Genomic DNA, 27835 nt, shown 5'->3' on the forward strand with positions numbered 1-27835 from the left:
TCTGTGACTGTTTTTAATAATAACTAGGAAAATTCCTAGTGCAGTTAACTCTGAACAAAATTCATTCCCACCTGCATACTACAAGATAGACTTACTCAGAGTGACCTTGGTAAAAGGTGTGATCATAAAGAAAGGAGGTGTCATTATGTCTTCATTGTAGCTTTATATGAAGCCCTGGTCATTTACCGTATCAGCATCAGCAAACTGATTCTTACTCCAAGAGGCAAGTCTCAGTGGTTTCTATTTTAACTGAAGGAGAGATTAATTTCTGTGCAAGATTGAAAAAGGTGACCACAAATTCTTTGGGCTTCTCTCATCAAGAGGTGAAGTCCATTACCCCATGCCTTAACTCTGGGCCGGCTTTGTTGTTGTTTTGGCCAATAGAATATGGCTGAGGCACTGCTTCCAAGATTAGGCCTGAATTGTAGATGCCCTACCAGCCAGGCAGCACCTGCCAGAGCATGAATAAGGCTATCTTGGACCGCCCAGCGTAGCCAACCCGTGCTGAATGAAGCCACATGAATATGCCCAGGAGAAACTAGCAGAGGAATCACCCACCTTGCCCACGTTACAGATATAAACCACTGTTTGAGGCAGTTTGTTATGCAGCAAAACTTAGCCGAAACTATTAGCTTGCTACCTTGACTGCTGGTGTAATTTCCCATCTCATGGAGCCACAGTTTTCTTGCCAACTGCAATGAGTTGGCAAATGGGAATGATCACTAGCCTCAGTGTGTTTTCTGATCCACTCCATCCTGTATTATCATCTGCGAATACCGTTTTTCCTTTAAATGCAATGTGTCTTTCAAAACTGACTTGAATTTCTCACCTTTCGAGTTACCTGCCATTTGGACTCACTTATTTGGAGGACATATGTAAAGACCCAGCGTAATGCCTGTATGCTCAGTAAAAAGTATTTGCTGGTACTCCTTCCTGTCCGTCATGTGATCTGACCGCTCTGGGCTTCTGGGGGCTCCCCCTAAACTCGCTCCACGAAATGCCCCCTCCAACCTGGCACACCCGCTCTCCTACCTTCGCCCAGGGGTGGCCGTTATCTCTGTGCTGTCACGCGGGGAAGTCCCATCTGAACTGGGGCCTTATGACCTTCGGTACTTTTATTCGAACCTAGCCTGCGTCTCTGCCTCGAATCTGGTTCCCGCCCTGAAGGACCCTTACTTAGCACCCCTGCGGGCTGCCAGGACCCCACCGCCCCGCAGGCGGAGAGGCTAGGCGCGATTCCTGCGCCCCCCTCCTTCTCTGGTGCTTCAGGGGGCCGGCCCTCAGGGGGCGGGGCAGCGTCGAGCGCAAGGCCTGCCGGTTGCTCGGGGTCGTACGACGCACTTTTCCACCTCGAGCTCTCGCGAGGCCGTGGGTACGACAGGAAGCCGCAGGTGGGTGAAGCGGAAGCGCTTCTAATCGGGATGTTGCGGGCCGTAGCGCGTGGGCGGCCGTGGGGCCCTGGGCTCGCGCGGGGTCTCTGGCTGTGGGCCAGGTACCTGCGGGTCGCCTCCACCGGTGCTGAAGGCTCCTGTGTGCACACTTTCCCCTCAGCACTTGGGACGACCTAATTTCACTGTTAGGAACGGTTGATCCCGAACATAGGAGGAAGGGTAAGTATTGTAAAACATGTTGGACGCTAGCTGTGTGCACGCCCCCTGGGAGCCAAAAGGGCGAAGTAAAACATGCACACGACCGTAATGAGATTCTGAGTAAGTTGTATATTATTAGAGAGGAGGCAAAATAATAGGGTCTTGGCAAGTTCTTATGAAGAAGCTGCGCCTGCCTAGAAAGATAGATGGGATTGTGCTGTTTTCGCTTTCAGTTCAGTGATGGGGAGGCGTGTTTGGCAGTGCAGAGGTAGCGAAGTGTCCCAAGAACATGGAAGGTAAGGAAGTCTTCCGAGGAAAGACTTTATAAAATTAGTCATTAGCGGATGAGAGTAGAAAGACTCAAAGTGATTTTGAAGGAACAAAATTTAACCAGACCTTCAAAGGCTTGACACTGTCCCAACGACTGTGAAATATCCTGAAATACCGCGCATTACTCAGTCGGGGTCTGATCCGCTACTGGAGCTTAGAATAAAAAAAGAGGGGCGCACCTGTGCCAGATGAATCCACGCCTTCTCTAGGGGAGAGAGGGTATCCCGGCTTAAGAGCAGGGGCTCTCCTGAGTTAAGGAAGTGTCTTCCCCGGAGCCCATTCCGTCAGACATTCATATCATGTAATTCAGTCCTTTTGTTCTGATTATGTATTCACCAAGCAAACTTAAGAGTTGGCTTGTCAGTAGTGCTACAGTGAATAATTGCACAGGCTCATCTGAATATCTGATTGATGGTCTATAGTTCTCTGTAAATCAATAAGCTGGCAGGGATTTTTGGACATACCTTTGTTTTCACTTTTTCTCTGTGTGATTTTTTTCTCATCTTTCGGGGTTCAATTGAAATGTCACATCCTCACTGAGGTCTGTTTATTGGTTTATGTATTCAGGTGCTGGTTGAACAGCTTCTTGCATCTTTTCTCACATGATGCCTTTTTAATGAGGCTTAGCCTAACAACCCTATTTAGAATTGCAATGTAAGTTTTCTCACATACACATTTACAATCCTCCCTTTATCAGCTCTACATTTTTTTTTAAATAGACTGAATCTCGCTCTGTTGCCCATCCTTGAGTGCAGTGGCGCCGTCTCGGCCCACTGAAACCTCCACCTCCCGGGTTCAAGCAATTCTCCTGCCTCAGCCTCCCAAGTAGCTGAGATTAAAGGCGTCCGCCACCATGCCCAGGTAATTTTTGTATTTTTGGTAAAGACGGGGTTTCACCATGTTGGCCAGGCTGGTCTCAAACTCCTGACCTCAGCTGATCTGTCCACCACGGCCTCCCAAAGTGCTGAGATTACAGGTATGAGCCACCTCACCGGCCATCTACTTTTTTTAATAGCCCTCCTTATCACCTTTATTCATTTGACTCACTGATGAATCCCAAGTACTAAGAACAATGTCTGTCATGTAATTGATGAGAACTTTGTTGAATTAATACCTTTGTTGTGTTTTATTCACACTGTATATACAATACCTGGATGAATAGAGATATTTTGAGCACTATTAGAATACATTCATTGGCTCAATACATTAATTGGGTCAATTCTGGAACCCTAACAAGATCACATTTTTGACCAAAGTCAGTATCTTGGACTATAGTTAATTTATCAAGGTAAATGCCACTTTGATGTGTCTTGGTTAGGAATCCTTGTTCACTTGAGGGAATGCATGGTATATGATAGGAACAGTAAGCACAGAATAGAGATGGGAAAGGGAGAACCCTGTCATAACAGTTAACATTTCATATTTGCCAAACATGAATGGCTTATGCATATTAACAGATTTAATTCTCTCAACCATTTTATGACGTCTGAAGCCATTGAAGCAGCTAGAGGTTAAAACACTTCCCTAAAGTCATTAGTTAGTAAGTGGCAGAGCCAGGATTAAAAATTTAAGGCCTTAACTACTTTGCCATCCTGCCACACTCTGCACATGCAGACAAGAGTAAGAGCCTTAATCTTAGGAAAAGATATTTCACAAGATCTTTGACAATCTCCATATCCACAGACACCATCCAGCTTATTAGTGTCCACCACTCCTATTTATTTCTTTCTCCTTTAAGGCTGCCCCCTACCTGAACCTTGGATCCCAATACCATCACTTTCTCAAGGACCTCCTTTCTCCAGTGTTGCCCTCTCTTGACTTCCCTACCAGCATCTAAACATGCTCAGATCTGTTGCATCTTAAATCCTCTCCTAACTCCACATTCCTTTCTACCTACAGCCCTAGCTTTTCCACTTCACAACTAGAATACCCTCACTGTATCCACCTTGGGCCTCCTATTTACTCAGTACATCTGATTCTTAGCAGATAACCTTCTTGATACTGTTTAATAGATCCTTTTCAACCCTCATCTTATTTGCCCAATCTTTGGCATTTGGCACTGTTAACCATCTTGTCTCCTTGAAGCTTCCATAATAGCATATTTAAAATTTTTCTGCCTTCTATCCTCAGCTTCCTTTGGGAGCTCTCCCTCCTTCTGTATGTCCGTTAAATGTTGCTGCTCTTCAGGCTTATGTCAAAGGCCCTTAAATCTTCTCACTGAACCACCTTCCTATGGCCTCAGTTACCATCCTTTGAGCTCTGTGCCGTTGGCCGCTAGTTCAACACCGTCAAAATGAACCAATTATCTTAACCCCATACTTCCTCTTCCTATAAAATCTGTCCTAGGAAATTTCACCTCTTTGCCATGCTAGAAATCAGGGCATAATATTAATAAAATAGTTAACACATATTGTGTACTTTGTTCAATGCCAGGCACTCTTCTAACCACTTTATATGTATTAGCTCATCAGACTCAGCCTGATAATATGAGATGAGTCCTGTCATTACCCACATATTAGATAACAAATTTGAGGCATAGAAAAGTAATCTGCCTTAGGTCATTCAACTGATAAAGGATAGAGTTGGGATTTGAATGAGGGCAGTCTGGTTTGAGCTTGTAATCATTATATCATAAAGGACATGATGCTTGACTTCTCTTTCTGTCACCCTAATTCAACCTATTACCAAGTATTGTACATTCTCCATGCTTAAATCTCTAGGCGGTGTCTCTGAAGTATAAATCCAAAGCCCTCATGCCTGTAATCCCAGCGCTTTGGGAGGCCAAGGCAGGAGGACTGCTTGAGCCCAGGAGTTTGAGACCAGCCAGGACAACAAAGTGAGACTTCATCTCTACAAAAAAAAAAAAAAAAAATAGCCAGGCGTGGTGGCACATGCTGGCTAAGAGGGGAGGACTGCTTGAGCCCAGGAGGTCGGGGCTGCAGTGAGCATTGATCACACCACTGCACTCCAGCTTGGGCAATAAAGTTCAAGCATTTCACTTCGATTTAAGGCTCTTTATAATCTAATGTCTACTTCTCTTGCCTTCTTATTAACTCCCCATTCTTGTATTCCTAAGAACCAGCCAGCAGAATTAAATTATTTGCATGGGTCCTATCTCCTTTTCCACTAAGCTGTTGCACATTGTTAGAATTCTTTTCTTTATCCCTTTTATGTCTCAGCTTCAATGTCACATCCACTAATTAGAGCGTTAGATGGCCCTCTACTGTACTTAACACCTATCACAGCATTTAGGACACTGTATTTTAATTATTGCCTTACTTGTTTTTTAGTATCTCCCACTAGATTGTGGAGGTACTTGTTTCTTGAAGGCAAGGACAGGTTCACCTTTTTTTTTTTTTTTTTTTTTTTTAAACGGAGTCTTGCTCTGTCGCCCAGGCTGGAGTGCAGTGGCACGATCTCGGCTCACTGCAAGCTCTGCCTCCTGGGTTCACACCATTCTCCTGCCTCAGTCTCCAGAGTCGCTGGGACTACAGGCACCCACCACCATGCCCGGCTAATTTTTTGTGTTTTTAGTAGAGATGGGGTTTCACCGTGTTAGCCAGGATGGTCTCGATATCCTGACCTCGTGATCCGCCTGCCTTGGCCTCCCAAAATGCTGGGATTACAGGCATGAGCCACTGCACCCGGCTAGTTCACCTTCTTAATGTCACTCATATCCATCCCCTTCTCTCTCTCTGTCTCTCTCCTACCGTACTTTAGGCCCTCATTATCTCTAGCGTGGACAACTGCCTTAGTCCATTAACTGTTCTCCCTGTCCCTAGTCCATCCTTTATTTAATCCATACTCAACACTGCAGAGGCAGATTTGTATAATGGCTGAGTTAACACTTCCTGCTTAAAACTTCAGTGGATCTTAGCTGCCTTTTAAAAAGTCCAAATATTTTGGTTCATTACATGAATTTATCTCTTCCCATTTTCTATCTCCTTATTGCCTTGTATCTAGTAGGCACTCCATAAATATTTGTTGAATGAATATGGTACTGAATCGAAGTCAGTCAAGCAGAACCAAGAACAAAGAGGTTAACCAAAGTAATGCAGTCTCGGTTGCAAGGCTTCCTAGGACAGTATAGCCATAGGCTTCAGTGGAACTGGAAGACTAGTAGTGTAACTCTTTCTCTTAGGAGGGAATCCCCAAAACATACCTTACTATTAGATGACTCTTTGTCTTTGCATATGCCTAGAATATGCTCCTCGACCTGGCAAACTATCAGATTTGGTGACTCAGTTCAAGTATTCTTTCCTCTGTTAAACCTCTCCACACCTTTCTAGACAGAATGTAAACTGATTCAACTTTTTGTAGGTTAGTTTATAAACTATAACAAGAGTGATGAAAATATGAAGACTCTCTTTAATCTAGAATTGTACTTCTAAGATATTACTTAACTAAATAATTTGGGGCCAGGTGTAGTGGCCCACGCCGATAATCCCAGCACTTTGGGAGGCTGAGGTAGGAGGATCACTCAAGCCCAGGAGTTCAAGATCAACCTAGGCAATATAGGGAGACCCCCATCTGTACAAAAAATTTAAATATTAGCCAGACATGGTGGCGCATACCTGTAGTCCCAGCTGCTTCAGAGGCTGAGGTGTGGAGATTGCTTGAGCCCGGGAGGTCGAGGCTGCAGTGAGACAGTTACAGAGTGACACCCTGTCTTAAAAAAAAAAAAAAAGCCTAGCTACCTAGTTATGAACTTTATTTCTTTATTTAGAACCAAACTCTTAACCTCAAGTTATACACTTTAATAATCCATTCTATTCCCAGTTCTTCAACCTGAAGGAAAATTATATTCTAAGAAATAGAATTGGAATAGAATGACTTAAGACCATAAGTAATCAAAATACTTCATTTTCATAGCTAGTATTTTCAACCTTTTGCCGCCTAATATTTCATTAGCAATGGTAACATGAATAATTTGGAAAGCATCCAAACATAATGAATTTATTCTTAGCCTTTGTATATAAACCTGCATACTCCCAGTTGCCTCTCTCTCTGACCTCGAGGGTTCATCCTAAGTTAATGTTGATCTAAATAGAAGTTAGGCTGCTAGTAAATCATATATCCCAAAGTCAAATAGGAATTATTTTTAAAGTGTCATAAAGACATAATGAAAGCTTTCCACAGAAATGTTCATGAACACATTGTTGATAACCAGAAAAACTAGAAGCCACCTGCAATTACAGACTAAGAGACTGAGTAAACTTGTTAACAATGAAATATTAAACAGTCATTAAAGCTGATGCAAAATAGATTTAACGGGCTGGCGCGGTGGCTCACGCCTGTAATCCCGGCACTTTGGGAGGCTGAGGCAGGCAGATCACCTGAGATCAGGAGTTCAAGACCAGCATGGCCAACATGGTGAAACCGCATCTCTACTAAAAATACAAAATTTAGCCAGGCATGGTGGCAGGCACCTGTTATCCCAGCTGAGGCAGGAGAATCGCCTGAACCTGGGAGGCGGAGGTTGCAGTGAGCCAAGATCATGCCACAGCATTCCAGCCTGGGTGACAGGGTGACACTCCATCTCAAAAAAAAAAAAAAAAAAATATATATATATATATATATATATATATATAGATTGAATGTTGAATGAAATAATAGTATGTTTACACTTTGGGGGAGGGAAATGTGTGTGCGTATACATGCTTAGAAATAAAATGGGTTTACACCAAAATGTTAATTGTGATTAGGACTATCAATGCTTTTATTTTCTTCTTCTTGCTTATATGTATTTTCTCATTTTTCTTGATGAACCTTTGTTACTTGTGAATTCAACATAATTTGGCTCTAAGATATATTATAGGTAATGTGGCTGAGTGCGGTGGCTCATGCCTGTAATCCCAGCACTTGGGAGGCCAAGGCGGGAGGATCACTTAAGCCCAGGAGTTTGAGACCAGCCTGGGCAACATGGTGAAATCCTGTCTGTAAGAGAAAAAAATAAAAAGATATATTACATAATGTATTTGCAGCAGACTTACTGTTTGAAAACTGTGAAATTATTTCAACTGAAATTATTTGAAATTTGTCTTCATTTATTTCTTTTGAATACTCAGTTATAGCATTGTTAAAGACTAATTGTAAAGCTAAAAGCCAAAAGCAGCCGGCCGCGGTGGCTCACGCCTGTAATCCCAGCACTTTGGGAGGCCGAGGCGGGCGGATCACGAGGTCAGGAGATCAAGACCATGGTGAAACCCCGCCTCTACTAAAAATACAAAAAATTAGCTGGGCGCAGTGGCGGGCGCCTGTAGTTCCAGCTACTCGGGAGGCTGAGGCGGGAGAATGGCGTGAACCCAGGAGGCGGAGCTTGCAGTGAGCCGAGATTGCGCCACTGCACTCCAGCCTGGGCGGCAGAGTGAGACTCCGTCTCAAAAAATAAATAAATAAATAAATAAATAAATAAATGAAAGCCAAAAGCAACTGCACTGGATACTTAGAGGTAAGTTTGGATTAAATAACCGATAATTGATAGTTAGAAAATAGAATGTAATGTTCCTTTTTTCGATGAATTAATTTGTTTGTCTTCCATTTTTAAAAGCATGCTGATCCCATTTTCAGTGAAGAATTGCTTCCAGTTACTTTGTAACTGCCAGGTCCCAGCAGCTGGCTTTAAAAAAACAGTAAAAAATGGGCTCATTTTACAGTCAATTTCCAATGATGTCTATCAAAATCTGGCTGTGGAAGACTGGATCCATGACCATATGAATCTAGAAGGCAAACCAATTCTATTCTTTTGGCGGAATTCTCCCTCTATTGTAATTGGTAGGCATCAAAATCCTTGGCAGGAATGTAACCTGAATCTAATGAGAGAAGAAGGTATAAAACTGGCTCGGAGAAGAAGCGGAGGAGGAACAGTCTACCATGATATGGGTAATATCAATTTGACTTTCTTTACAACCAAAAAAAAGTATGATAGAATGGAAAATCTGAAATTAATTGTAAGAGCTCTGAATGCTGTCCAACCCCAGCTGGATGTGCAGGCTACCAAAAGATTTGACCTTCTACTTGATGGACAGTTTAAAATCTCAGGAACAGCTTCTAAGATCGGCCGGACTACTGCCTATCACCATTGCACTTTATTATGTAGTACTGATGGGGCGTTCTTGTCTTCTTTGCTAAAGAGCCCTTACCAAGGGATCAGGAGCCATGCCACTGCTAGCATACCTTCCTTAGTGAAAAATCTTCTGGAAAAGGATCCCACTCTGACCTGTGAAGTACTAATGAATGCTGTCGCTACAGAGTATGCTGCTTATCATCAAATTGATAATCACATTCACCTAATAAACCCAACGGATGAGACACTGTTTCCTGGAATAAATAGCAAAGCCAAAGAACTGCAAACTTGGGAGTGGATATATGGCAAAACTCCAAAGTTTAGTATAAATACTTCCTTTCATGTGTTATATGAACAGTCACACTTGGAAATTAAAGTATTCATAGACATAAAGAATGGAAGAATTGAAACTTGTAATATTGAAGCACCTGATCATTGGTTGCCATTGGAAATACGTGACAAATTAAATTCAAGTCTTATTGGCAGTAAGTTTTGCCCAACTGAAACTACCATGCTAACAAATATATTACTTAGAACATGTCCACAAGACCACAAACTACACAGTAAATGGAATATTCTCTGTGAAAAAATTAAGGGAATAATGTGATTCCAAGTAAATGTCTTAATACAGTTTCAATTAGAAAATAAAATCTCATACTTGCACATTGTATGTCAAAAAAACCTAGTCTCTTTTAGTAACTTCAAAAAAAAAAAAAAAAAAAAAAAACCTAGTCTCTTTCAGTAACTTCTCCCCATCTGAAATTATTTATCACCTATCCCTATCTGTGTATTTCTTCTGACCTCTAGGATCCTCTTTCTTCTCTTTCTTCCTTCATTGATTTTATTTTATTTATTTCATTTGTTTATTTTGAGACAGAGACTCACTCTGTCACCCAGGCTGGGGTGCGTGGTACGATCTTGGCCCACTGCAACCTTTACCTCCTGAGTTCAAGTGATTGTCATGCCTCAGTCTCCCAAGTAGTGGGACTGCAGGCTTGTGACACCATGCCCAGCTAATTTTTTCTATTTTTAGTAGAGACGGGGTTTCACTGTGTTGGCCAGGCTGGTCTTGAACTCCTGGCCTCAAGTGATCCGCCGGCCTCAGCCTCCCAAAGTGCTGGGATTATAGGCGTGAGCCACCATGCGCTGTCTGTTCGTTGATTTTAATACCTGGCACATATTTATATTTCAGCTGCTGCTGCTTTTCCTCTCTTGGGACTATATATAATATTGGACGCTCTGACCTCAGACTTAGTTCTTTGTTTTTCTTACCTCTCGGAGATATAACCCAGATTTCTTGCCATCTCTCCTCATATCTCAAACTCTAAAATTCTCCCTTTTAGTTATATTTTCTTATCTTTCTACTCTCCCACTAAAAATCAAGGCTGTTGCACTTTTCTAAGCTCTTAATGCTTCCCTAATCTCTCCTTGCACCATTTCCCTTCTATACCAGCCTGAAATTTACTCTATGCTTTACTTTCTTACCAGTATTCTCATTTGCTTCTCTCCTTTGACCTTCTACCATAGCCACTTTTTAATTTTAGTCTAAACAATTGATTTTCTACTCTTTTTGGCAGGTGATGCTGGGGGGAAAGATCATATAATCATTGACAATTAGCCCAATTTGATATTATAATTTTCAACTTATGTGTCTTTCTGCTGGTGTCAGATTTAATTCATCTCTGGTTGAGTTCCCCTCATTCTTGAGGGGAATGTTTCCACTCTTCTCAAGCTCAGAATTCCACTACGCTTACCTTGTCACAAACCTTGATTCATAATTTGGTGAGGGTTAAGGCCTTCAGAAATGAGTCCCTCCAGCCCCCGTGCCCCCCCTCCTCTCCTCTCCCCTCCCTGTCTATTCTTTCAAGACAGGATCTTACCCTCGCCCAGGCTGGAGTGCAGTGGCATGCTCATAGGTCACTACAGCCTTGAACTCCTGGGCTCAAGTGATCCTCTTGCCTCAGGTTCTGGAGTAGCTGGAACTACAGGTGCTCAACACCATGCCCAGCTCCCTCTTTTTTATGAGTTATTTTATTTTAATATATCTCAGTAGTTAAAGGCCCCATCCTTTTTTTATTTTTAGGAGGAGCAGGCACGGACACAGGGTTTTGCCTACAATTGATTATCTCAGAGTGGGAGTGGGGTGAGTGATTTTATTTTTCAAGGTGTTCTTGGGACAAACATGATTGGCAGTTTAGCAGGTTTAATGGGCAGGTCCTTTTGTTATTTAAAAGCAATATTAAATACCAAGTAAACACAACTTTGAAGAGATTACTCATGAGCATATCGCACGTGTTGCCACCTGTGAAAATTTTTTGAGAAAGGTTAAAAATCCTGATATGATGTGCTTTGGTGCAGTAATACCATGTTTCTCTAGAGAGATATCATCAGGCAAAGGGTGTTAAGGGCTTCGAGTTCCAAATTGGAAATTTGGCCAAGTAACCCCTGAAACAGATGGACTCAAGGTATGTTTTGCAGTGGTTTCCCCAGAACTTTCTGAATGTTTGCATATGGGGATGAGAGAGGAGTCAAAATGGCATATATGTATATATATATATATATATATATATATATATATATAGTCTTATTTTTTTGAGACAGAGTCTCATTCTGTCACCTAGGCTGGAGTACAGAGCTATGATCTCAGCTCACTGCAACCACTGCCTCGTGGGTTCAAGTGATCCTCTCGTCTCAGCCTCCCAAGTAGCTGGGACTACAGTCTTGCACCACCACACCTGGCTAATTTTTGTATTTTGAGTGCAGACAGGTTTCACTATTTTGGCCAGGCTGTTCTTGAACCCCTGACCTCAGGTGATCTGCCTGCCTTAGCCTCCCAGAGTCCTGAGATTACAGGTGTGAGCCACTGCACCTGGCCTCTACTCCTAGATTTCTTATTTGAGATTGGATGGATGGGAGTGTACATGGGGAGTAGGGGAGTGTATATCAAAACTTTGGTTGGGGTGTATTATATTTGAAATGTTTGTGTGCTTCTGAGATGTCATATAGGCAGTTGAATAAGAACTCCAAGGAGAAGTCTTGGCTTAATTTATAAATTTGAGGGCTGACTGCATATAAATAGTATTTTAAGTCATGAGAATGAATAATTTTGGACTTTTATAATTCATCTAAAGTTTACATTTTAAACTATTAAATATTCAGCATCTGAGTCCCCTTATATGTTTGGGGACTTCTCCACCTGGTAGGAGGTAGAGCCTACTTCCTTCTATGGAAACAAAAGTTTACTATACTCTTTCCTGGCCTTCCTTGAAGCACAGGCGTGGGCACATGACTTAAGCTGTGCCAATCAGATGCAACTGCTCCATACTTTGAATTAGACACTAGTGATGCAGAACATCTGGAATGATGAGAACCCTTCTCTGGAAGTAGCGACAGGGGCCTGAATTTCTGGGGTAATGAAGGCAGTGAGGCTGGCAGTGACAGTTTCCATGCCAGTGATGTCTGTGATGTAGGCTACTGCATCCAGCCCTTGCATCAGTGTCAGCAGGGGTGTCATCTGATTAGTTCTGGGTAGTGATTCTAGATGTGATTCTTCACTCCAAAACCTCTATGTCTCAGTCTATAGCTCAACTACCTACTATTCTTATAATAAACCCCTTTTTTGTTATATCAGGTAGGAGCAGTTTTTGTTGCTTTTTGCTAAGAACACTTACCGTGTAATCACTTAGGGAAAGAGTGTGAATTAAAAAAAAAAAAAAAGAGGTTACTACCTAGTACCTAGCTTGGGAGAACTTCAGTATTTAAAATGTAAGAAGAATGGAGGAAAAAAGTATGTTTCATGGAAGTCGAGTTTCAAGAAGGGAGTAGCCAACTGGGTCAAATGCTTCTGAAAAGTCACATAATATGAGAGTTTAAAAGTGCCCATTGAATATGGTGGTATAGAGATCACTGTTGACCTTAGCAAAAACGATTTCAGTGGAGTAATTGGGGCAGTAGCCAGACTGAAGTGAGTTGAAGTGAATAGGTAGTGAGGAAATAAGAAGAAGAAGAAAAAAAACCATACAGAGAACACTCTTAACAAGTTTTTTCATGAAGAACAAAAAAATAGGGTGGCATCTGGCTCGAGATGTGTGTACTAACGGGAATGATGCAGTACAGCAGGAGAGATTGCTCTAAGGCCCAAGTCCTTGTGGAGGCTAAAGGAAGTCAGGTCAAGGTCACTGCCAAAAATCCGGCCATCATCCTTATATATTAGGAATACTGACTCTAATTTTATAAATTTGATCTCTCATTTTTTAAACTTAGTTTATGTTTCCTTTTACTCAAGTTTTGTATATTTACATGACCAAGTCTTTTGCTCTCAACAGTTCTGGGGCTTTCTGTTATACTCAGTTCATTAAGTGGGGTTCTAAAATATATCTATATAAATTTTTCATTAATTAGCTGTGTAATACATTTAGAATTATTTCTTTATACGTTGTCAACATCATTACAGAAAAATTTCTTTATGCGGAGTAAGACAGAGGCCTTAATGTTATTTTTTCCAACCATTTGTTGAGCTCTTTCTCTACCAACTTAAAATGTCACCTTTATTATATATTAAATACTCATTCATACACATTCAATTTCTCTCTTTCAAATGTGTTTCTGGACTCTTTTATTCTATCCCACTGATTTATTTGCCCATGCCTATGCCCATACATTTTTAAGAAAACTATTGTAGCTGTGTCTTTATAGCTGGTCAAGCAAGTCTCCTGGTGTTAGTCTCTTTTGATATTTAATTTATAAATTAAGTTAGAACTGACATTAAGTCTTCCCATTCAGGAATACGATTTGTCTTTCTAGTTACCCTAATTTTCTTTTATATCCTTCCATAAAGCTTATAGTTGTTCATATAGTTCTTATACATTTCTTGATATATTTAAGCTGTACCTAGTAGGCTTCTGGTGCTCTAATTAGATCTGGGGATAGAACTCCAAATATCTAGAATGGATAGCATGTCTGTAGACTCTTTTCTTTAAATATCACTGTGTCTTAGCCAGGATTTTTATAGAAGTTGGATAAAAGTTAATTGCACAGGGTTGTGGATTGCTAATTCTCCATAGTAACAGATTCATAGGCTTTAGAAATCAGAATTGTTATTTTAACATGAAGGTAAAGAGGCCTAACACATGTTCTTACCTTAATTAAGAGCTACTCCATTTCCACATGGCATCAGGTACCAGGCAAGATAAGCTAAGATACTCTGCAGAAAGGAATTTCGGATCAGGCCAACACTTGTTCAAGTGTTTTCCTGAGACCCTGGATTTCCATATGATAAAGCTTAGCAAGTTAGTTTGAGTCTAAAACTTCTCAGATTCAGTATTATCAGCACCTGAACCTGAAAACGTTAAAAAAAAAAAAAAATCAGGAACTGTTCTGGAAGCCCTTCCTGGCCTTTTATGCCAGCTCCATCTTGTACCTACCAGCTGTCCTACAAAAGGAAAACATAGTGTCCAAGGCTTGCCCAAGACCACTGTGTCCAACCTTGTTCCCTTGTTCTCTACCTTTGGTCCTCCACGCCATTTAACTCTGTTGAATAGTCCTCAGATGTGACATTTATATGTGCACTCTCCAATACTGAACACTGGTACTATAGTTTTCCTCTTACATATGTTAGCTTAGCTGGGTTTTTTGTTTGTTTGTTTTTCTATTTTGAGATGGAGTTTTACTCTTGTTGCCCAGGCTGGAGTGCAATGGCATGATCTCTGCTCACCGCAGCCTCCGCCTCCAGGGTGCAAGCAATTCTCCTGCCTCAGCCTCCCAAGTAGCTGGAATTACAGGCATGCGCCACCACGGCCAGCTAATTTTGTATTTTTAGTAAAGATGGGGTTTCTCCATCTTGGTCAGGCTGGTCTCAAACTCCTGACCTCAGGTGATCTGCCTGCCTCCACCTCCCAAAGTGCTGGGATTACAGGCGTGAGCCACTGTGCCCAGCCAGCATATTCTTTGAGCTGTGGACTGCCCACTACCTCTAGCATACAACCCCTCTTCCAGCCTGTCTCCATGGAATCTATTCTGTCTCCAACCACACAACTGGCATCTGGATGAAAAGCTTACCCAGAACAGTTGATTCTAAGCTGCAAGGCTTAACATATGTGCTAGCCAAAGTGAATGAGCTGCAAAATGCATTTGGATAACTGAATGGGTTGATTTGCCTTTATGGAGTTAGGTAATATTGCACAACTGCATGAGGTAAATGTTTACCAAAGACAATTACCTTAATTGTAACAAAATCAACATTTTACTTTCCTGTTTATTAGACCCCAAGCCCATCTGTCTTTTTTTTTTTCCCCCTTTTTTGAGAGAGGGTCTGGCTCTGTCACCCAGGCTAGAGTGCAGGAGTGCAGTGGTACAATCTCAGCTCACTGCAGCCTCGACCTCCTAGGTTCAAGTGATCCTTCCACCTTAGCTTCCCAAGTAGCTTTTATTTTTTTTTTTTTTTTGCAGAAACAGGTTGCCCAAGCTCCGTCTGTCTCTTTAAAAGCACTCTAATCCATGGTGTCTTTCCCTCCTGGACTCAAAACTCCCACAGGCAAAATTAAGATCTAATTCATCTTCCTAATAGATGCTCATTATTTGTTGACATGCTCCCGCAGCCAAGTAACAGAAAAGCTGATAAAATGTTTAAATTAGGTGTATTACTTGAAATAAACATTGTAAATCTACTGAGGAATATATTTACAAAAATATTTAGGATTGTTCTCACAGCTGAATGATGGATCCATAAATTAGTAGAAATATAAAAGTTTATTGTTAAATTCATACATTATAAAAGTGATCTTTTAAAAAAAATCCAATATTCACTTAAAGTAGACATAATACAAATTAGGCTACTGCCCATCATATATTTTTTGTATGCTTCTTATGAAAAATGTCCACTGTTGTTTCATGACATGGTCTTAAATCAAAATCACAATATCCAAGGGAAAAACGACTCTAAGAAGAGAAGAAAAGAGTATCATTAAAAATGATACAAAAACAGTGCTACACATTTAGTCATAAGATTATATCCTACCTGTGGTTTCTTAAAATAATCAAGTCCCCTTCCAATCTTAATCATCCATCCATTGTTGAACCTGTTGAAATTAGTACATAGTATATTCAAGACATTTAAGTCAGACTATTAATAAAGCAGTAGTGTATTAAGTGTCAGCAAAATTTCCCCCTAACAAAGCAAACCACTTCCTCCAGTGGCATGAGTTGAATCAAACCTGGGGTTCATTATGAGCTATGTCCACAATGAAAACAGTCATAGAAACAATCAGTTGATTTAATTACCTGATAGTTTAATCTTGAATTTCAGCTTGTTGATAAAACTTTTTCGTGATCTGCTAACAAGTGGTGGCAAAGTGTATTCAGGGAAACTGGTGGTGTTTCAAGAGTTCCCCTACCTAGAGATGGGGAATGTGCAGGAGGAGCCCTGGACCCTGACCTCTGCTTTAACTACAGCAGCTGCATTTTCATCTGTTTTGCATATTTAGTTTGCGATTAAGTTTTTATTAAAACTGAGTGCCCTTGCTATAAACATAACCACTGTGCTAAACAAAAGGAAGTTATCACTAAAATAACCGCATATTGTTTTCTTACAGACTCAGCAAATTGTCATGCCTACTAGAATATATTTAATAACCCATAAGAAGTAAAGCCACATTAAGTAAATATTAAGTTCACTAGAAAATAAATTATCCTAATATCATAACTATATATACAGTTGAGTAGATAGAAAAGTATTCTCTTTTTCTATATGACACAGAACATGTAAATATTATTCCATTAGGAAATATTAAATTCACACACAAAACACTTGGCTTACTTTGTTGAAAAGAAACCCAAGTGTTTTTTTTCTTCTCAAAAGTGAAAAAGTACTAAATGGAGTTTTATTTGAATTTCAAATATTTATAAATTATTAAATATTTATATGCAAGTATATAAAACATTTTTTAAAAATTTTAAGTACATATCAACTGCATAAAAATTAAAACATTATTGTAGACTAACCTGATTTCTCGGTCATGTATTGAAGAAGAGTACTGAACTTCCAACAGCACTCCATGACTCCTGAGTGACTCTTCTATTTCTTGCAGGCCTCTACTTTGCTGCGCTTGCTCAATGCCCTGTTAATAGCAAAAATACAATTATCTGCCTCAGTTATTTTTTTTTTTATTTTTTATTTTTTTTGAGACGGAGTCTCGCTCTGTCGCCCAGGCTGGAGTGCAGTGGCGCGATCTCGGCTCACGGCAAGCTCCGCCTCCTGGGTTCACGCCATTCTCCTGCCTCAGCCTCTCTGAGTAGCTGGGACTACAGGCGCCCGCCACCACGCCCGGCTAATTTTTTGTATTTTTAGTAGAGACGGGGTTTCACCGTGGTCTCGATCTCCTGACCTCGTGATCCGCCCGCCTCGGCCTCCCAAAGTGCTGGGATTACAACCGTGAGCCACCGCCTCAGTTATTATTACTATCCTAAATTATCCCTAAGCTATACATTCTATATCACAGGTGGATTAAGATGGAAATGTTCTATACTAGTTTCAATGTCTATTATCTCAAAGAAACAACCAAACAATGTGAGGTAGTTTAAAGAGCAATTGTTTTTATCAAAATCATCTTTTTTTCTAATGTGAATATAACTCCATCCTGTCTCCTTAAATGTAGTTTAGAATAGTTTTAGTCATCCAGGTGGAGCTGACTGCTTTTGAAATCAATCATAGAAATCATAATTATTTAGAAGCATTCCTATTTTAAGTCAAAACCAAGATAGAGATGCCCACTACCATATCATGCTACCATCCCCCAGATACAGTAATTGGTAAAGAAACAAAATTGTCCATAGTGCAGACAGTGTGATTGCCTCCTAGAATATCCAAGAGACTAAACTAACTATTTGAATAAGCGCATTTAGCAAAGTGGCTAAATACAAAACCAGCATCCTAAAATCAATAACTTTTTTTATGACATGTTATGCATACTGTTAGATAATAAGTTTAATTCCCAAGGAAATAAATCTAGCTGAAGCACTGCATCTGTGTTTTCCTTGACTGGACTACATCTTGTAACTGAATAAAGTTAATAAGTTAAGAAAGAGTAAGTGCTTTCAGGTACCTACTTCATCCAGAGAGGTGAGAAGGTGAATGGTTTTTACTTTACATGGTCTCTTAATAAGCATCTCACAAAATCGAAGAAAGTTATACAGCTAAAAGACATTAGAATGGATTATTACTAACTTAGTACATTGAATATAATATTTCATTATATTTTAGTACGTTCACATACCTGATGAGTATGTCTAATATAAGGATCTTCTATCCAAACTTCTGTAACTGTCTCATTAAGGTATTCACGAAAAAGTGACTCATAACTGAAACCTGTTGCATTCTCTTCTATTTTAATTTGCTTGTGATATTTTCCATCTATAAAACACAGGCTTCAACAGTAAAACCAGTGACCCATTTTTTTTTTACACATTTTATATTTTATATATAGTGATTAATCAGCATCAGATACATATTAATTTTTTTAACTTACTCATTCAGCAAATACTTACTGAATGCCTACTACATATCATATACATTGCAGGATGTTACACGTATAAAGGTATTTAAGGCAAACTACTCCATTAGTGATTTCTGCCTTCACAGAGGTTAGGCAAGGGGGAAAATCTAGAGGTTTCCTGGAACAGGTCCTTGAGCCAGATCCTATATACCAGGCAGTTTGTTGAAGGGAGTAGTGTATATATAAAGGTATCCAATAACTTCCTGTCACCATGGGTAGCACACATACTAAAACTCAGTGGCTATCTGGTCCTTCTCTTCAGACTTGTCTTTTTATGTCTTGCAATCTAATAACTAACGTGAGTATTAAACATGAATGCAGGGCAGGGCACGGTGGCTCACGCCTGTAATCCCAGCATTTTGGGAGGCCAAGGTAGGTAGATCATTTGAGGTCAGGAGTTCGAGACCAGCCTGGCCAATGTGGCGAAACCCCAGCTCTACCAAAAATGTAAAAAGTAGCCAGGCATGATGTCAGGTGCCTGTAGTCCCAACTACCTGGGGGGCTGAGGCAGGAGAATCACTTGAACCCAGGTGGATGTTGCAGTGAGCTGAGATCACGCTACCGCACTCCAGCCTGGGCAACAGAGCAAGGCTCTGCCTCAAAAAAAAAAAAAGAAGAAAAAACATTAATGCAGTATAATATGAAGCTTCAAAGTCTTTCTTGGCACGTGTACAGTTTTAAACAAATTTATAGTACTTCTTGGTACTCAAACTAAAGACTGGGATGTCACAGGATTAATAGGATAGATTTATTGCTTTTGTTAATTCAAAGTGAACATTGAAAAAGTTATCAGAAATCTTTAAGGTTTTAAAAAATATGACCCCTGGCTGGGCGTGGTGGCTCACACTTGTAATCCTAGCACTTTGGGAGGCTGAGGCGGGAGGATCACCTGAGGTCAGGAGTTAGAGACCAGCCTGACCAATATGGCAAAAGCTCAACTCTACTAAAAATACAAAAATGAGCCAGGCTTGGTGGCGGGTGCCTGTAGTCCCAGCTACTTGGGAGGCTGAGACAGAAGAATTGCTTGAACCCAGGAGGCAGAGGTTGCAGTGAGCCGAGATCGCGCCACTGCACTCCAGCCTGGGCGACAGAGCAAGACTCCGTCTCAAAAAAAAAAAAAAAAAAAGTGACCCCTAATGGTAGTCCCTAAATTATATGGTAGCCCCTAAATTATACTTTACACTTTGTTTAAAAATCAGTAGTTTGGATTCTGTTCCAAATATTTCCACATAGATAATGTTGGCAAGTATGCCTTATTTTTTAAGCCAAGATAGCCATATAGAGGTTAATTTAATTCCATGTACTCAAAACCACAATGCTGAAGGTACTATATTTCATCAATGTTTTGGAGTAAAATTTCATTCCAAATTTCAAACTGGGGCTAAGGAAACAATTTTATTCCCACTGAACCAAGGAGCTCAGTGGGAGGTCCCCAGGGTATGTACTGATACAGAATAGTAGGAAGAGATGGGGAAAGGGGTGTAGAAAGTATAGAGAGGAAGAAAAGCTGGGGCCTGGGGGCACTGGCTTTTGTAGGCAGCAGTACCTTTGGCTATCAAGCAGCAAGTATGCACTCAGGTAAGGGTGGAAATGGCCGTTTACAGACATTTGTAAACTGGATGCTTAGGAGTAGGGAACTAATAATAGGGAACAATACCTACGTGACCTCTAATCATTAGGAATGCTTAACTCCTGAGGTGTTTGATTCACAACAAAATCTGAGAGAAATCCCAGGAGTTTCTTTAGCTTCTTTCATGATTTTGGTCATTTCATAAAGGGAAATATAAATAAAAATGCACAATTTACATTCAGTATTCCTCTGTAGTATTTCTTAACATAGGGTCCACACATAAGCTTCATACGGATTTGTGAACCCCTTAAAAATGGCATGTAACATTCTCCAGTATGTATAGCTTTCATCAGATGTTCAAAGGGGTGTCTGACATTCCCACCCCCAACTAAAAACAAAAACCAAAGAAACAAACAAAAAAATTAAGAACAACTCCTGTATGGGAGTGGAAATGCAGATTAAATCCTGTAAGCTCCCAGGGACAACTGGTCCAGACCACAGAGAGCTCCTTTGGAGGTCAAGAGCCAGAAACATTGGGAGAATGGATGGTCACAGTTGTTTATGGATGCGTTTTCTAAAACAGCCTCTTTACCTTCTTTTTCTTGGTCCAAGTACTTCTTTATGTTTTCTGCTCTGTCCATGTATTTGGAAATTTTTTCTCTGAGATTACATCTCTTAGTATTATCTTTGGTACCTACAAATTTAAAAATATACATTATCAAGTATCAAAACAGTTTTTCTATTTAATTTGGGCATTATTTTCAGTTTCTCAAGTTTTCTACAAATTTCCTATCCTTTAGTATGGTTTGCCTCAGTCCTCAAACACACAATAAGCTCAAATTTGGCTTGAACATACAAGACCTTCATATTTACACGAAGTGTGATGCAGCTTGGTTTAGGAGTGGGAACTCTTGACACTATGTCTCATCTCTGGGACACCAAATCTGGTGGGATGAAGGGTGGCTCATTACATGTCAAACTCATGTCTGAGCACTATTTTATCCTAATTACCCAAAAGTTTGAAATTTTTGCGTAATTAAAAGATAGCAAAAAATATTTATCTTCCACAAAACCAGCTACTCTTTAAGACCTCCCCATTATAGTTAATGCACATTTTGCCAGCTACCACAAAAATGTTATTTTTGAATATACATGATCATAAAGTTTTACCCTAACCACCCCTCCTCCCAAGTCAGTCAATAAATCACTTCGTGTTCCTTCCCTTCTTTCCTTTCAACATCGCTTATATTTTCCATAATAATTTCATTTTTTGTTTGTTTATTTTGAGACGGAGTCTCGCTCTGTCACCCATGCTGGAGTGCAGTGGCATGATCTCGGCTCTCTGCAACCTCCACCTCCCGGGTTCAAGCAATTCTCCTGTCTCAGCCTCCCAAGTAGCTGGGACTACAGGCGCCCACCACCATGCCTGGCTAGTTTTTGTATTTTTAGTAGATGGGGTTTCACCATGTTGGTCAGGCTGGTCTCGAACTCCTGACCTCAAGTGATCCTCCCACCTCGGCCTCCCAAAGTGCTGGGTTTACAGGCGTGAGCCACCGTGCCCAGCCCATTTTTGTATTTTTAGTAGAGACGGGGTTTCACCATATTGATCAGGCCTCCGACCCCTGACCTCAGGTGATCCGCCCACCTCGGCCTCCCAAAGTGCTGAGATTACAGGCATGAGCCACAGTGCCCAGCCAATAATTTCATTTTAATCTCTCATTTTAAAAAACATTTTGAGTTAATTTTTTATATTTACAGAAAAGTTGCAAAAATGGTAGATAACCTCCTTCACCTAGATCCTCCTAATGTTAACATATTACAAACCATACTACAAGTATCAGAGCTAGGAAATTAACACTGAAACAATACTAAGAACTCATCTACAAACTTTATTTGAATTTCACCAATTTTCCCACTAATGAAAGTTTGCTTTCTGGTCCAGGATCCCATATTGCATTTAGTTATGTGTCCTTAGTCTCCTCCAATCTGTGTTAGTTCCTTATCTTTCTCTGCCTTCTATGACCTTGACATTTAGGAATAATATTGGTCTGTTATTTTTGCAGAATGTCTCTCATTTTGGACAGTCCGATGTTTTCTCGTGATTAGACTTGGTTTATGCATTTTTGGCAAGAAAATCACAAAAGTGATGTGCCTTGTTCAGTGGGTACATGATGTTGATGTGTCTTACTACTGATCATATTAACTTTGACCATTTAGTAAAGGTGTAGTTCAGATTTCTCCACTGTAAAATCACTATTTTCTCTTTTGTAATTTGTAAGTACCTTATGGAAAGATATCCTGCTTCCTATCACTCTTTCTCCCACTAATTTTAGCATCTGTTGATGGTCCTTGCCTGCAACAACTATGACTGTGATGTTTGCAAAATGGTGGTTTTCTATTTCCATCATTCCTTCTCAATCTATTTATTTGATTAAATAGTATGGGCTCATGGATATTTATTTTATTCTATGAGTTATAATCCAATACTATCATTTTCCTGCTCAAATTTTATTAGCTTTGGCTTTGACATCTCCTTCAATGTTAGTTCCTGTGTCCTTCTGTCAAGCCCCCATCGCTATTATGTCCTTACATTTTGATTCAGGATTTTTTTGTTTCGTTTTGTTTTGTTGAGACAGGGTCTGGCTCTGTCGCCCAGGCTGGAGTGCAGCGGCATGATCTCGGCTCACTGCAACCTCTGCCTCCCAGGCACAAGGAATCCTCCCACCTCAGCCTCCCAAGTAGCTGAGACTATAGGCACACATTACTATGCCTGGCTAGTTTTTGTATTTCTTTTCTATTTTCTGTAGAGACAGGATATCTTCATGTTGCCCAGGCTGGTCTCGAACTCCTGGGCTCAGGCAATCCACCTGCCTTGGCCTTTCAAAGTGCTGGGATTATAGGCATGAGCCACCATGCACAGCCACAAGATGTTTTAAACCAAACTTGTCCAACTTTTGCATATGGCCCAGAACAGCTTTGAATGAGGCCCAACACAAATTCAGAAACTTTTTTCTTTTTTTTTTTTTGAGATGGAGTCTCGCTCTGTTGCCCAGGCTGGAGGTGCAATCTCAGCTTACTGCAACCTCTGCCTCCCAGGTTCAAGCGATTCTCCTGCTTCAGCCTCCGGAGTAGCTGGGATTATAGGCACCTGCTACCACACCCGGCTAATTTTTTGTATTTTTAGTAGAGACAGGGTTTCACCATGTTGGTCAGGCTGGTCTTGAACTCCTGACCTCAAGCAATCCACCCACCTAGGGCTCCCAAAGTGTTGGGATTACAGGCATAAGCCACCATGCCCGGCCATTCGTAAACTTTCTTAAAACATGAGGGGTGTGTGTGTGTGTGTGTGTGTGTGTGTGTGTGTGTGTTAGCTCATCAGCTGTCGTTAGTGTATTTTATGTGTAGCCAAAAACAACTATTTTTCCAATATGGCCCAGGGAAGCCAAAATATTTGTTAAAACTTATCTTGTTTATTTTTTGCCCCAGCCCTGAAATACACTTTTCCAAGGAGCCTTGGTCACTTTTATTGAAGAATGGCATTGAGAAACCAAATTCTGGGTGCCAGCTGTGTTCATTGCTACTGGGGGAGTCCCACCACTACTTCTAGACCCTCTCAGTCAATACAGCTGGGAGGTATATGTAGGCTTACTAACACATACATCTGTACATACATCTATATATATTTGTTTCTGTCCATCCATATAAATATTAAAAACCAGGAGTTCACGCTGATAATTTTGATTCCACAGAGCTCATTCTAGCTTTCCCCCATCCCTCTCCTGCCCAAATAAAAGCAAAACACAACCTTTCCTCAATGTTGATAGGCTTTAAATTATGTAGTAGTTCAGTCTTAGTCGTTGTCCTTGATCAGCTGGCAATGTCTCACACATAGACCCATCCTTCAATCATTATGCTACAGTTTCTCAGGCTTGGACCCTTACAGCCATCTTTGATTCCCATTAACCTTACTCCCATATCTAATCATGTGCCAGTGCCCCCTCCTTATCTTAATATTGGTATCATCTCCCTGGTTCATTCAGGCCCTTATCATGTCTCATCTTTTTAAAAAGGTTTTATGTAATTTTAATTGGCACATAATAATTATTAATGGGGTACAATGTAATGTTTTGATACATGTATACATTGTGTAATGATCAAATCAGGGTAATTAGCATATCTGTCATCTCAAATATTTATTGTTTCTTTGTGGTAAGAACACTGAAAATCCTTCATTCTAGCTATGTTGAAACATACAACACATTATTAACTATAGTCACCCTATTGTGTAATAAGACACCAGAATTTATTCCTCTTAACTGTAATTTTTTTTTTTAAGAGAGATGGGGTTTCACCATGTTGGCCAGGCTGGTCTCGAACTTCTGACCTCAAGTGATCCACCCACCTCAACCTCCCAAAGTATTGGGATTGCAGGCGTGAGCCACTGTGCCTGGCATCTAACTGTAATTTTGTACCCTTTGACCAACCTCTCCTCATTCCTCCTACCCCCTGCCCTTCCCAGCTTCTGGTAACCAGTATTCTACTCTCTACTTCTATGATACCAACTTTTTTAGATTCCACATATGAGTGAGATCATGTGGTATCTGTCTTTCTGTGTCTGGCTTATTTCACTTAACAATATCCTACAAGTTTGTCCATGTCACAAATGACAGGATTTCATTTTTTATGGCTGAACAGTACTCCACTGTATATATGTACCACATTTTCTTTATTCATCTGCTGACAGACACTTGGGTTGATTCCCTATCTTAGCTATTATGAATAGTGCTGCAGTAAGCATGGGAGTACAAATATCTCTTCAACATAATGATTTCATTTCCTTTGGATGTATACCCAGTAGTGGGATTGATGGATCATATGGTAGTTCTCGTTTTAATTTTTTGAGGAATCTCCATACTGTTTTCTATAATGGCTATACTCACCTCTTATTTTGATTCCAGCAGGAGCTCCTTAATTGGTCTGCTTAACTTCAGTCTCTACAGGTTAATGTCTACTTTACATCCTTGCCATAATCAGTCCTTTAATCAAGAAATATTTATTGAGAACTAACAACATGCCAGGCACTGTTCTAAGTGCTGTGGATACAGCAGTTAATAAAACAGACACAATTCTCCTCTATTGTTCAAGTAGGAAGAAAGAGAACGATAAAAATAAATTGGTAAAACATGTATATTAGATTGAGATAAGTGCTATTAAACAAAATAATGAAGGAGGACAGGGAGTGCTGGGATGGGGTTATAATTTTACACTGGAGGTCTGGGAAAGCCTCACAAAGAAAGTGGTATTTGTGGAAAGGCCTGAAATAGTAGAGAGAGTATGCCATGCAAATAAATATCTGTGAGAAAAGAGCACATTCCTGAAAGAGACAAGCCCTGAAATGCAACTCCAATTATGTTACTCCCTTGTAAAAATCTTAAATGGTTTCTCCTTGCCTGTGGAATGAGTTACAATCTCCTGGTAGTCAAGGCCATCCACAATGTGATCCAAGCCCCTATCTACCTTTAAACTTTACTGCTCACTCTTCCTCTTCACACACATGCTCAACCAAACTACTTATTTCGTAAGACAGCAAAGGAATTTGAACACTCTTAGATGAATTTCTGACTTCTGAAATTCTTTTTCCTCCAAAGCCCCAATCAAACTCCACCTCTACCTTTCCACCCTCACATGACCTTTAACTGTTTAAATCCTCATTGTGTTTATCTATAGATTTCTCTCTCCTGGCATTTATTCCCCGTATTAGCGCTATTTGCATTTTGGTCTTAACCCATCTATATCACGTCACTGTCTCTGTAACCTCTACGGGATCAGTGAAGCACACTAGAGCAGAACTGTGATTCTCCTGCTTCAGATTCCTAGTGCAGCCAAAACTTGAGCAGTGTTCCACCTGACCAACACAGTACACCATCTCTCTTTTGGGATTCAGTATACCAGAGTCATTGAGGCCTTGGGCTCCGACTGTGAGGCTACCACCTCCTAGTGGCAGAACTTGAAAGCGAACAATACTTTTTATGCTGTAAAACGAGAATACCATCAACTCCTACTTGATAGGGCAATTGGTACGGATGAAACGAGATCATGCTTTTAATGTTCTTTGCAATGCCTGGCACTCAGCACTGAAACGTGATAGCTATGCTTATTGCTGTTGTTACTGTCATCATTATCATCAAATAATACCCCAGGCAAGGTAGAGTTTAGTTTTTTTCTTTTTTTTTTTTTTGAGACGGAGTCTCGCTCTATTGGCAGACTGGAGTGCAGTGGCGCGATCTCGGCTCACTGCAACCTCCGCCTCCCGGATTCAAGCAGTTCTCCTGCCTCAGCCTCCCAAGTAGCTGGGACCACATTAGCGTGCCACCATGCCCGGCTAATTTTTGTATTTTCAGTAGAGATGGGGTTTCCACCATGTTGGCCAGGATGGTCTTGATCTCCTGACCTCATGATCCACCCGCCTCGGCCTCCCGAAGTGCTGGGATTACAGGAGTGAGCCACCGCGCCCGGCCGCTAGAGTTTGTAGTTCTGACCAAAGCACCAACCCATAAAGGGCTCCCCTCTGCTGCCTCAAAGCTCCTGTAACACTTTAATTATAAGAAGCTTAAGCTAGAAAGCACAGAGGGAGCTTAGTCCAGACCCGGAGTGTCGGGGGTTGGGGAGCAGGAGCTGATCTTATCAATTTAATACATAAATATTGAGTGTCTACTGTGAGCCAGGGTTGTGCTGGGTGTTAAGGAATATTTGGGTATTTCTCAACATTGAATAAGTAATAGGAAAAGTCTCACTGTCTCCTCCACAACCCTGCGCATTTCTCACACCGAACTTAATCCGTTTAAGAAAAACTTTTCTTCTCCTACCGCTACACAGTTTTACTTTGGCTTGCTTTAAATGCAAATGTTTAAACAGAAAATTAAAAAAATCGTATAATAAACACCCTTATTACCTATCACCTAAATTTTTAAAATTAGCATTTTTGCTGAAATAGAGCTTCGATTTTTAAGAAATTTTTGCTTAAGTAAAATTAACTAAAGACATCAAGCATCTCTTTATACAACACTTTGGTCTGCATCTCTAAAAATTAAGGATAGTTTTCGAAAACAAAATCATATTGCCTAAGAAAATAATTTTAATGTCCCCCCAATCTATATTCAAACTTTTCTAATAGATCCAAAAATGTCTTTTAAAGTTCGTACAAACCCAGGTCCTATCAAAGCTTATATATTACATTGCGTTATATCTTATATCTCTTAAGTCTTTTAAAATCTAGACTAGTAGCCTCCCCACCTTTTCTAGAGGACATCAATCTATTAAAGATCTAAAAGAAAGCGGCCCAGTTGTCCTGTAGAATATCCCACCTTCCGTATTTAACTGCTTCTTCATGGTGTGGAAGAATCATTTTTAACTCATTCACTTCACCCCAGACACAGCAGGAACCAGCTCCTTTTCCTCAGGTCCTCCTCGCCTTGGCTCATTGCTCACCTTTCAGAACCTGCAGGAGCAGATCAATCCCCTCTTGGTAACACACCAGAGCCTGCGGATACCGCGACTCCGAATCTAGTTCTACCGCCCGCTTTAGCACAGTGGCTGCAGCTGTGCTCTGCGGATCCTGCCCCAGCCCAGACTTCGCCATAATTCCGGGAGTTCTCCTCTGCCTCAACCCAGGATGAAGTTGAGCGGGTCTGCTGCGCTTCCGGGAAGTGGTCATGTGATACCCAGGCGCCTG

General features: G+C 40.7%; 3 protein-coding genes across 7 annotated transcripts in view; 2 read left to right on the top strand and 1 right to left on the bottom strand.

Moving 5' to 3' along the window:
* Positions 1 to 27835, top strand: part of MRPL30 (mitochondrial ribosomal protein L30) — a 66678-nt gene that overhangs the window by 3156 nt on the left and 35687 nt on the right. Inside the window, exon 1 of one of the 2 annotated variants that reach the window (XM_030828598.1) lies at positions 1568 to 1610. The exons of the other annotated variant lie outside the window; for it this stretch is intronic. The gene's annotated coding sequence lies outside the window, so the exon portion shown is untranslated. Of the gene's footprint in view, positions 1 to 1567; positions 1611 to 27835 lie in introns of those variants that run through there. 2 annotated transcript variants of the gene reach the window in all.
* LIPT1 (lipoyltransferase 1) lies at positions 1313 to 9653 on the top strand. Of its 3 annotated transcripts, none has more exons than XM_030828594.1 (2): positions 1313 to 1391; positions 8470 to 9653. In XM_030828594.1, exon 2 carries the CDS (start codon positions 8471 to 8473, stop codon positions 9590 to 9592), a length of 1122 nt encoding a protein of 373 aa, XP_030684454.1. In that variant the 5' UTR covers positions 1313 to 1391; position 8470; the 3' UTR covers positions 9593 to 9653. The 3 variants fall into 3 exon arrangements, with proteins under 3 accessions (XP_030684454.1, XP_030684456.1, XP_030684455.1); XM_030828596.1 differs by lacking the exon at positions 1313 to 1391 and adding an exon at positions 1563 to 1610; XM_030828595.1 differs by lacking the exon at positions 1313 to 1391 and adding an exon at positions 8328 to 8370.
* Positions 15714 to 27823, bottom strand: MITD1 (microtubule interacting and trafficking domain containing 1). 2 transcript variants are annotated; one of them, XM_003279236.4, is made up of 7 exons: positions 27592 to 27823; positions 20696 to 20797; positions 18255 to 18391; positions 18088 to 18174; positions 16984 to 17099; positions 16001 to 16061; positions 15714 to 15921 (listed from the first exon to the last, which is right to left on the bottom strand). In XM_003279236.4, the coding sequence occupies exons 1-7, from the start codon at positions 27815 to 27817 to the stop codon at positions 15826 to 15828; spliced, it is 825 nt and encodes a 274-aa protein (XP_003279284.2). In that variant the 5' UTR covers positions 27818 to 27823; the 3' UTR covers positions 15714 to 15825. The 2 variants fall into 2 exon arrangements, with proteins under 2 accessions (XP_003279284.2, XP_012358137.1); XM_012502683.2 differs by lacking the exon at positions 18088 to 18174.

Source organism: Nomascus leucogenys, chromosome 14, assembly GCF_006542625.1.
Source record: "Nomascus leucogenys isolate Asia chromosome 14, Asia_NLE_v1, whole genome shotgun sequence".
NCBI classification, from domain to species: Eukaryota; Metazoa; Chordata; class Mammalia; order Primates; family Hylobatidae; genus Nomascus; species Nomascus leucogenys.

Bases quoted from the DNA above. Each gene is read 5' to 3' on its own strand.
- MITD1 (XM_003279236.4), bottom strand. From the start codon at position 27,817: ATGACCACTTCCCGGAAGCGCAGCAGACCCGCTCAACTTCATCCTGGG. The intron at 20,798-27,591 runs GTGAGCAATGAG...TTAAATTTGTAG, and splicing joins GCTCCTGCAGGTTCTGAAAG to GTACCAAAGATAATACTAAG. The intron at 15,922-16,000 runs GTAGGATATAAT...TTCTCTTCTTAG, and splicing joins ATTATTTTAAGAAACCACAG to AGTCGTTTTTCCCTTGGATA.
- LIPT1 (XM_030828594.1), top strand. From the start codon at position 8,471: ATGCTGATCCCATTTTCAGTGAAGAATTGCTTCCAGTTACTTTGTAAC.